The 11,276-nt window shown below is 33.3% G+C and overlaps 1 protein-coding gene and 1 long non-coding RNA gene across 2 annotated transcripts; one reads left to right on the top strand and one right to left on the bottom strand.

Moving 5' to 3' along the window:
• The first annotated feature begins 1,016 nt into the window (after nt 1-1,016).
• Nucleotides 1,017-4,105, top strand: LOC101899036 (waprin-like protein). Its single transcript, XM_011297230.3, has 4 exons — nt 1,017-1,198; nt 1,317-1,397; nt 1,467-1,640; nt 3,766-4,105. The coding sequence occupies exons 1-4, from the start codon at nt 1,195-1,197 to the stop codon at nt 3,867-3,869; spliced, it is 363 nt and encodes a 120-aa protein (XP_011295532.2). The 5' UTR covers nt 1,017-1,194; the 3' UTR covers nt 3,870-4,105.
• A 3,671-nt stretch (nt 4,106-7,776) lies between these two features.
• LOC131803327 (uncharacterized) lies at nt 7,777-11,035 on the bottom strand. The gene is made up of 5 exons (XR_009342524.1): nt 10,157-11,035; nt 9,959-10,099; nt 9,687-9,899; nt 9,052-9,615; nt 7,777-8,985 (listed from the first exon to the last, which is right to left on the bottom strand). It is a non-coding gene; the product is annotated as an uncharacterized LOC131803327 (long non-coding RNA).
• Between the last annotated feature and the right edge of the window lie 241 nt (nt 11,036-11,276).

Below are 11,276 nucleotides of genomic sequence, written 5' to 3'. Positions count from 1 at the left end.
TTGAATAATGTCGTTTAAATAACCAAAATACCGAAAATAGGAAGGAATTTTCTGTCATAGGCTGTAACCATTACGAACTTCAAATACCAAATTTGAAACATTTCCGGTGAATGCTGTCGCTTAAATCACCAAAATACCGAAAATAGGAAGGTACCATTATATGGTGGCTATACCAAAACGTGGACCTACATGGCCCATTTTCAATACCAAAAGTCCTGCATAAATCATATACATTTGAGTAAAATTTTATCAATCTACTTTATTTCGTTCGGAAGCTAGAGTAATTTCCACAGACGAACGGACATCCCTAAATCGAAATAGAATTTTATGCTGATCAAGAATATATATACTTTGTGGGGTCTAAAATGTATTTTTGGAGGTATTACAAACGGAATGACAAACTTAATATGTATATAATTTATGGGGTCCACGACGAATATTTAGGGATGTTGCTGACCGAATGACAAATTTAATATGCCCTCCTTTTCAAGGTGGAGGGTATAAAAAACCATTATCAAATGATGGGATTATAACGTCTAATTCGCACAAGTAACTACGTACAAACAGCATCCTAACCTCTTATTTTAACATTGACATATCATAGGAAATAAGTAACGTCGTTCCATTCGTAACAGTGGCTTACTGCACTGTATGTCCAACTACTACCCATACCGCTATGTATGTATCATCCCTTCATAATTATTTTTAATTGAGGAATGCATGGCTAAAATTAGTCTTCATTAAAAGAGCAAGTCATCATAATAATCAGAAAAAGTAAATAATTTATATTATGTAATTTTATCAGATATTTTGCAATAAAAGAAATATATTTTTTTTGAATACCATGAAAAAAAAACACTTTAAATTTTAAGTGTAAATACCTTTGAAGTTCAATGTTAGCAAACCTATCGACCCTACTAATACTGTCTCCCCGTAAATGGGTAGGGTGCCGAATAAAAGGTTTGCTATGCATGTTTACCAGTGACTGAGGTTTGTATCTTCACAAAACGTTTCTGTTTCTTCAGTCTAGATAAAGTTCTCGTGCAAATAAAACGTCGGACGGACTGGCTGAGAATTGAAGCGCTGGCTGGTGTTGTTGCCATTTAAAACCAATTGAATAAAACAAAAATCTCAAAACAATCAATCGATCAAGTTTTGCAATAGTCTTAACAAAAGCAAAATCGAACATAAACAATGGGTAAAGAAAGAAATCAGTTAATGTTTTTTTTTTTTTTTTTTTTTTTTTTTTTTTTTCTCTGAATACATTATTAACTGTAGATCAACAATAATGACATACATTTTTAACAATAATACAGCTTTTCAATGTCAAAATTGTATTTTCCTCGTCTTGGTGTTCACCTGTGTCATGGCGCAAATAATCAGTGCCCAATCGAATGGTAAGAAATCGTTGTTAAAAAATATTTATTTTATTTTTATTTCAAATGTTGTTCTTTTCACCGTTCCAGAATGCCCACCATCTTCCAAAGTCTATACATGTTCGCCTCGCTGTTACAAGGATGGCGATTGTGCCACCATGGGTGGTAAGTGTTGTCCCGACACCTGCAATCAGAAGTCTTGCGTTCCACGTCATATGCTAAATAAGTATGGCGATGCGGGCAATACTCGTCCTGATAAATATGGTGAGTACAGATATTTATAAATCTTGGGTCTATACCAAAGAGAAGTAAGTAAGAGAAGTTATAAAGCAGTGAGTTACGACAATAGAGGTAGGTCTATTTTGTAATATCTTTCATAGGTCTGATCTCTAAATTAACAATTTAAAAAACATCAGTCGGTTTTGCTAACAGTTATTTAAATGTATATCAACTTCTGTTATGATTATTCAAATTGTTGACCTCCATAGAGACCTCCTTCGTTAGGTTTCGAAGGAATAGGCCAATATTGTCCATTTCGTATCGGACTTTAACATCACATTTTATAAGAGTTATAATTAGTCAAAATTTTGATCCCTTGTGAAGGAAGTACTTGATGGAGTGAACCGGTATTGTCCATTTTCGCACTTGACCTAGCACCAATGCAAATATTAGGATATGCAAAGTTGGTGCAAAATCGGATGATCCTTTCTCTTTCTGTGTAGTAAATTGTTTTCTTTGAAAATGCTTACATTTTGTGGGTGAGGTACCAGAAGGAGTTGACCGATATGGCCCATCTCTGAACTCGATCTATGTTTGACAATAAAATTACGATGTACCAAGTTTGAATGAAATCGGATACTTTCTTCGAGAGTTATCGTGCGCACCAGCCAGCCAGACAGACGGACGGACGGACATCATTATATCGATTCCAACGGATTTGGTTGAGTTTTGTGGGATGTGGGGGAGGTACCAGAAGGAGTGGGCCGACATATTCCATATTTACATTAAATCTATTGCTTAAAGAAATGCAATTATTTTACCCGTTGTGAGGGAGAAAGAATAATCCGATGAATTTCACATTCACACTTGATCAAACAAGACGGAATTTATCGGACCACTACTTCTGGTACCAGTATTAGTATTACATATTTTAATACATCGTCTCAATTTATCTCTTACCTCCTCCACAAAAGTCGCAATAATTATATCGGCTTAGGTCATATTCAAAATGGAAAATATTGGCCCTTTCCGTCCAACAAACCGACTGATACTTTCGGGTTAATTGTGCACCAAATGGCCAATATCAGTCCAAATTACTTGAATTTTGGCATATCCGGATTCAGTCTAGAAGCAAGTACATCAACTTTCGAGAAAATCGGCTCAGATATAGCTATATCTCCCATATGTATGTTTCATCCGATTTGGGGTTTAACGTCCCTTACACTCGTAATATGCACTCCACAAGAATGATATTTGGTACCGGACAACGAGTTTGAATCAGATTAGGATATAGCTCCCATATATATATAATTATCCGATATCAAGTGTATTGTGCACAAAATGGCTAATATTAGCTCAAATGGACTGAATTTTGGCAATTCGGACTCAATTCATCCTAGAAACATGTTCTTCAAATTTAGTGAAAATCGGTTCGGATATAGCTATCGCTACAGTCAAAACGAATTAAGATAGGAAGCTAAAATTTTGAACAGATCTGTCTTTTGTCTACAGGCAGGTCAAGTTCGAAGATGGGTCCACGTTATCGTATAGCCCCCATATAACGGTACCCCCGATATTCGTTATTTTGATTATTTTAGCCACATTTTTCAATGGAATTGTCTGAAATTCCACACAAGAAGTTCCTTGTGAGCACTTTAACCCTTGAAAGAAAATTGTCTATATAGGTCCACAATATCGTATGGCCACCCTATAACGCTACCCCCCGATATTCGGTATTTTGATGGTGTTTGCTACATTTTTTAACGGAATTGTCTGAAATTCTACACCAGGAGATTTGTCTATATAGGTCCACAATATCGTATATCCCCTAATATATATCTTATGATATTCGGTATTTTTATAATTTTAACAGAATTTTTAATGGATTTTATTTATTTATTTATTGTTTTTTTGTTGAAAATTTCCTAATTCGTTCCAAATGGTTGTTTAATTTAATCCTTATCGAAGTCATGTCATGCACTATACAGAAATGTTATTTGGATCATAGTTGGAATGATCCACTTCACATAAGTTCCCATTATAAACTTTTTTTGGTTTCGGGAGCTCTACTAAATATACATAGTGTTGTAGGGTATCATACAGTCGGCCCCGACCGACTCTTTACCTTTCCTTCCTTACTGGTTTTAATTTGTTCTATTTTTATTTTCAGGTCCCAACAAGGGCACGGTCTACTGCGGCAATGTAAAATGTACAGCTTTTGAAAGATGTGAAGTGGATCGCACTACCAAGAGGGAGAGATGCGTTCGGGCATAAAGCAGAATATGTCATCAAAACATTTTTAAGACATTCCACTTGTAAAGCTGATAAGAAATCAATCATTCATCGGAAACCACAAAATACTGTATTTTTATCACAGACATTTTTATCAATCTTGAAGTTGTTCAAAAAGAAAATGCAAAGAATGACTCAACGTTGTAATATTTTCTCTTAAAACACTTCAATCATTACAAATACATAAAATAAATAAAGCAATATCAAACTATTAAAAATTTGGATAATTCCAACAAAGTGACAAGAAGCAATGGGATAATAGAGATAGATGGTATCAACACTGATAAAAACATCATTAACTCATATTTTTTCAAAAATTTAATTAATTATTTTCTTAATTTTTTTAAAATTTTCTAAGCACTTGGCTTGCCACATCTGCCTGATCACTAGCTCGTTAAGTGTTCTTTATTGATCATAATTTTGATGCTACATTGTTTGGTGAGACTTTTAAATAAGGCGGAACTGTAATTATGTTCGCTTAAAACCGCAGCGAGGAAGTGAAGTGAAAAAACGCTCTAACACCTGAATATTCAATGCAAAAAAGCGGTTGGCTTTTTTTGTTTTCTTTTTGCTTTGCAATTAAAGAGGTATTTGTTTTGGGAGGAGTTCTTGGATGGTCGCAATTAATGGACCATTCATCAAAACAAAATTTAGTAGCTATTTTTGGTTTTAGCCAGGCACACGAACATACTCTTCGTTCGTATATGTTTATATTTATGAATATAAGCAACGATAGAAAGCAAGGTGTTTAAATTGCATTGGTGTATTGGGTTAAATAAGGTGGATAGAACGTTGAAAATAATAAACAAAAGGGATATACAATTTTTATACCCTACAACACTATGTGTTGGGGGTATTATAAGTTTGATTGGGCCAAAAATTATGTAACACCTCGAGATGTTGGTTTCCCACATAGTAAAAGTATATATGAATCTTCCTATCTCGCCGAGCTGAGTCGATCTAGCTATGTATGTCCGTCTGTCCATGTTATCTTGTAATCACTCTACAGGTCGCAATTATGGCCCCATCTTCACGAAATTTAGAATGTGTGGGATTAAGGTCAGAATAGAACCATATTTCGTTTGGAGATGATCGCATGATATTTAGGGGTTGAAATGGACCAGAAACTGAAAAATTTCCTGATTTTACAATAGCTCTACAGGCCACAGTTACAGACCAATCGAAGCGGAAGTTAGCATGGGGCTAGAGCTTTGGGCTGGGCAGAAGTCTTGCAATTTTGATGGCCATCAGGTAATATTTGGTGGTTAAAATAAAAGTCAAATTTAAAATAAAAGTTAAATTTTCCATTAAGCCGCGAATATTTTTAATGCCGGCGAAATCACTAATAGACGAACAGGTCAATTCTGACCGTTACGTAGATGCCGATAGTAAAAAATATCGGATATATTTAGCGAAATATGTACAATGGAAGGGGATGTTAGGTAGAATGCTTATAACTCCATAATGGCTGGAGCGATTTTGACTAATTTTGTCAATTTAGAATGCCCTTTTGGCATAAAAGTATAAAATCTTAGAAATCACATAAAAAGATGCCAATAATGATGTTCATATAGATTTTGTAGTATTTTGTGACATTTTTTTTTTCATATTTTTTTATCGCATGCAATTTTTTCAATTTGACTTATAATATTGAGGTGTATATTTTGTAATATTTTTTCACTTTACAACTCAGGTTGGGCTTATTATTTATATACAGATTGCAATTATCTTTCGATCCTCACGAAATTTTTCACAAAGGTACACCCAGAGAAAAAATGACAACATCCGTGTATGAAATGACCACATCCGTGTATGATAGTGTATCAACCACGTTTGGTGTCAAAATGAGCACGCTGTTGTCATTTTGACACCGAGATTTTGGCAACGATTTCAACAACAGATGTGCATGAAATGAGCACATACGTGGTCATTTCGAGCACGCCCCGTTGTCAGATTGTCAACGCTTCGTTGTCAGATCGTCAACGCTTCGTTGTCAGATTGTCAACGCTCCGTTGTCGGATTGTCAACGCCCGTTGTCAGATTGAAATCAATGGTGGTCATTTTTTGATATCCGTTCCTTTTCCATTTTATACCCTTAGTAGAAGAAACGACATTTTTTGAAAAGTATTTTATTGAACGAAACCAATTACATAAATTCAATATAAATACATATTTGATTTAACAAAACAATTCGAATTACATATATTCAATGTATAGAAACAAATTAAATTAACTTAAATCTGAAATAAACTTTTCCATTATTCATAGGATATAAGTGAAATGGGTAAGTAATAAAATCTAAAATTGGTATTAAAAAAATTGTATCCTCATTCAGAGAACCAACTTCATACGATTGTAAATGGTAATCAAAGTTTTTAACTTTTACTTGGTTACATAAAATGTAAACATTTTCATTTTCAATTATTAAATGTTTAATTTTGAAAAGTTCAATTGCGGCATTATTTGTTGCTAAATAATAGTTTTTTTTATACCTAGTTCCCTTAAAAAAAATGTCATCAGACACTTTGCAATTTTGGTAATTTAAAACTGGCTTACTTTTTTTGTAACAATATTCCTCTTTTGCCAAATCTTCGATGGTATGCGTATTAATGATAACATTTGGTTCTAAGTTATCTTCGTGTTTTAATAAAAAATTGGAAAATTTCAATCCAGACTTAATAGATAATGAACGACAGGGATTTACTCTTGATGTAGTATTTCCTAAATAGGCTTTTGCTTCCTTGTGTTTAGCTTCGAATCTCATGCTCCAGAGATATTTAAGGGGACCACATTTTCGGATAGCTGTGGGATAGTGGACAAGAAAGTGGTGTTTCGGTTTTAACGAACCGTATAATGTTATATAAAGTGAATGGTGATCTCTAATTAATTCTTCCAATTTTATTAAATCGTCTTCTATATAACTTGGTCTTAAAAGTAAATCGATTATTTGTAATAATATTATAAAAACTTTCCAGTGATCGTTGGAGAAAGGAATTAAATCGCCTACCATTAAAGGTAAAAAATTAGTAAAACACATAGTTTCACTAGCTGTCATTTTTAAGTTATAGTTTTTCAATCTACATAAATCTAGTGGTCCAGATTTATTTCCCACTTCAATTTCTCCAAATTGGAATAAAGATTTTCTGCTGTTAATACAATCTAACGTAACAATATTTTCTTGAATCAGCCCGAGAATTACATTAGACATATCGTAGACACATATGCCCTCGAAAATGTCATGCATAATATCAAAACAAAAATTTTCAGTGACGTTAAAATTTGGTAAAGATTCGAAGATACACTTGTTTTTAATACCTGTTTCTTGAAAATTATTTTCCAATACATTTGAGTTGTAATTCTCTTGGTTTCTTAAACTATCTAAATGCTGAATTGCGTCGAATTGCATTTGGGACTTTTTTCTTCTACATACCCGGCAAAATCTTTTAGAGTTAAATGATTGCACGTAGCCTAAAATACTATTAACTGCTAAATTATCTCCAATAATTACACCTAAAATAAAATGCACCTTCTGAACACTTTGTTGAACACAAATTTCAACCCCTTCTTCTAGAATTTTTAACTCTTCTACAAGATTGTGAAATGAAACTTCATTTCCACGTTCTTTTAAATCCTTTGATGGTATAAACGCAGCAGTTAATATATAATCAAGTTTTGACAACAAGTGCTGTGGCATTGAAGGAAAGCTAATATAACAACCACATATGGAAAATGTATGGGTTCCAAGAGGATTATTAATTTGAAAATCATCCATGTAAAGGACATAGGGAATAACTAAATTGTACTGATATTTTAATAATTTAGTTTTATATAACTCACCGTTTGTAAAATTTTGTAAAACAGGTGAATTTAGGAATTTTTTGGAGTTTTCTAATGTCAAATCTAAGAGATTTGGAATTTTAAAAAGGGCACTTATCATGAATTTCAGTGGCATTATATAAATATTGGATAACTTTGGACCTAAACTGGGATTTCCGCTGATAACAATTTCCGAGACTTGATTGCTAATTACATAAACCTTTGGATCATCATAAAAGTTTAGTTCTTTTAAAATTTTTAAAAGTCTATATTCCGTTCTAGTTTCTTCGAAAGGATTTTTACAAAAGTTTAGTAAGTACCTTAAGTCTTCATAATTTGGATGATCAGTTATATATTTTTCAATTGTACATGAAATGGATGAAAGCAGAATTGAAACAGAATGTTGTATTTCTATAACATGATTTCTAGGCATATAGCTTTGACCATGTAATTGTAAAGACAGATATAAGGTTTTCTTTTTCAAAACATTTAAATCCTTTTCTATTGTATTGTTGTTAATAACAGTTTCACTGTTTGTATAATCATTTTCTTTTGATGATGACATTTCAACTGGCACATTAATGGCTTTAACCATTGGTGGAGCTTTTGTGTGATTCTTGTGAAGTTTTTCTAAATGAATTCTGAATGACGTAAATTTTGTAAATGTTTGCTTACAGTTGTCCTGAACGCATTGTACTTTTAAAAATTTAGTGGACATTAAATGGTCTGTTTTCAAATGAGCTATTAAAAGATTTGCCTTATCAAAATGCTTACGGCAACGAAAGCAAATATACATTTTGAATTGTACTTTAATTATTGTTGCAGAAATTAATAAGTGAAGTCAAATTAACTGATTTTATATCATATACAGTATTAATTTCATAAAAATATTTTTGGATAAAAATCCATGGAATTTGGCAGGCATTTGGATATTTTAAAGAAAGTGCATGAAAAATTTTAAAACATGTATCTAAACATTCGAGGAACGATTGAAATTTTAACAAATTGTGGTTAAAAAAAACATAAAAACCTTTTATATTGAAATCGGACAAACCCTCCACAATTATAAATGGCTGTATAGTTAATCCAGCATTGTAATACTTTTCAGTGACTGTATCAATTTGCCTTTTATAATCGTTAATTGTCGGTAGTCGCAGTACGAAACTTTCCTGCGAATCAGCTATTGTTACTTTTTTTCGTAATTTACCGTTTCCACATTTAAACCTAGCAGGTGATGGTAAAACTGAATTCAACAGTATTGCGTATATATAATCTTGAGCATCTGCAACCGAAATATAAAATAAATATTACTTTTAATGTTTATGATAAATCAGGAATTAAAATTTACCTATGCTGCTTGCCGTCAAAACATTTGCGAAGAGTTGTTTGCAATGTTCGTTATGAATATTTTTCCCATAATAATTGTAAATTTTTTTCTTAAATTGGTCCCATTTAGAAAGTAGAAGATTGCCTTTCTGTGGATACATAATATCGAAATCAATGTTGACCTAAAACGAAACATTAGTATCCATATACAAATAAATAGCTCATGGCTACTTACCAATTCTGAAGCTCTTGCATCGGACAACTTCGTCCATTCAAGGAGAAATGTATGGCTACTTAAATTTTTTATATCTCTTTGCCGTATGTTAAAAGATCTTTTCCATTTTTCGCAGATCGATCCCCAATCATTACATTCTCTTAGTAAGGAAGCTTTCAATGAATTTTCAACTGATTCATCAATTTCGGGAACATCTTTGTTACAAAAATTAGGAGATGTGTGAGTTGCTGCTTTGCTTGTGCTAGGCTCGGAAATCAAAAGCTTTATTCTTTTGGACTTCTTGTTTCTATACTTGGCATAAAGTTTTCCGCTTGCGTTGTTCTTTCCTTTTCTTGAAATGTAATAATAATCCTAAAAATAAAGACATATTATAAGTTAAGAAACTACATAATCAGATACGTTGTTTATATTGTTAATCTTACCCTCATTTCGTTTTCAAGAGGAAAAACGGAACAAATTTCATCCAATATGCGCATATAGTCTTGAGTGTAAAGAGTAACATTGTTGGTTAAAATATCTTCAATAATTATATTAATTATATCATCTCTTTGCTCGTCACTTAATTTCTTATTAACGCTACTACATTCAAGCGCTAGTTTCCCCTTCGAGGTATGTGTTAACAATTCCGTTAGATCCTATATTAAATAAAAAAACTACATTAACTATGCTTACACAAATATTACTCTTACCTTACCTCTGACAAAATTCCTTTGGCTTTTGAGCAGTTCGAACCTGTAGTGTCGGGAGTACCAGGAGTACTTGCAGGTGTCTCGTTGCGTTTCCACCATTCACCTATTTTAGATGGAACTGACATAGTTTCGTCATCAATCCCGAGCTATTGTTATGACAATATTAATACTGAGTTCAACTCTGTAAAACAAATAATACGTACCTTTCGTTTTTTCCAAGCAAAGAGCTTTTCTCTGAATTCAACACGCAGTCCCAATGGTGGCACTGCTTCCTTTAAATCTTCTTTTTTCAAGTACTGCAAGCTGCGAAATGTTACATGTGATGCTAAAAGAACAAAAAAGAAAATTCTTTGTTAATTACACTGATTAACTGAAAAATTCATTTTTATTTACTTACCTTTTAATTGTTCAAAAAGCGACTCCATATTTATTCCTTTTAAGAACTCCCTTAACATATAATCGTCCTCATTGTTTTCCGCATCTTGACTGCTGCAATGGTTTGTATCGCGAACCACAACAATATTGCCATCGATTTCTAACAACTCACCAATGATATTTTGAGGATCTTGCGAATTATTATTCATTTTCAATAAATTTTTTGCACAATGCGTCCTTTCTCTTTCAATAACACGGAAAAAATGGTAAATATGCAGCCGATTGCACACGAGTAAAAAAAATGACAACGGTGGTGCATGATTCATACACGGTAGTTGCTAAAATGGCAACGATCGTGTACGATTCATGCACGTCGGTGTACAAAGTAACAACGGTGGTGCATCATTATGCAGGTGGTGGTGCATAATTCATACACGACCGGTGTCATATTGACAACGACCGTGTGTGAATCATGCACCACCGTTGTCATTTTTTACTCGTGTGTAATCGGCTGCAATTACCAATATTACAAATGGACAAATTAAGCACGGCTGTTGTTGGTACCGAAAGTTGACCACGTCTCGGTGTCAATTTGAGCACGTTCGTGCACAATTCACCAACAGCCGTTGTTGAAAAATATAACAACGGGTCGTTGCGAAAATGACAACATACGTGCTTGATTTCGCAACGGGATTTTTCCCTCAGTGTAGAGTTAGGCTCAGAAGGGCTAGGCCTATTGTTTTCAAAAATGTCCGCAATATATTTAGGGGTTGAAATGGACCAGCAACTTAAATTGTTCCTGATTTTCCAGCCGTTATAAAGAAACCAAAGGACACGAAATCTCGCATGAAGTTAGAATTTAAGACAGCGAGTGGAATGGACCACTACTTTTGTGTGAAAAATACCAACATTACTTACAGGCGATATCCGAAATACACAATAGGCGAT

This window comes from Musca domestica, unplaced genomic scaffold (genome assembly GCF_030504385.1).
Source record: "Musca domestica strain aabys unplaced genomic scaffold, Musca_domestica.polishedcontigs.V.1.1 29, whole genome shotgun sequence".
NCBI classification, from domain to species: domain Eukaryota; kingdom Metazoa; phylum Arthropoda; class Insecta; order Diptera; family Muscidae; genus Musca; species Musca domestica.
Note: the sequence above shows the minus strand (reverse complement) of the source record. Positions and strands in the feature narration are given on the sequence as shown.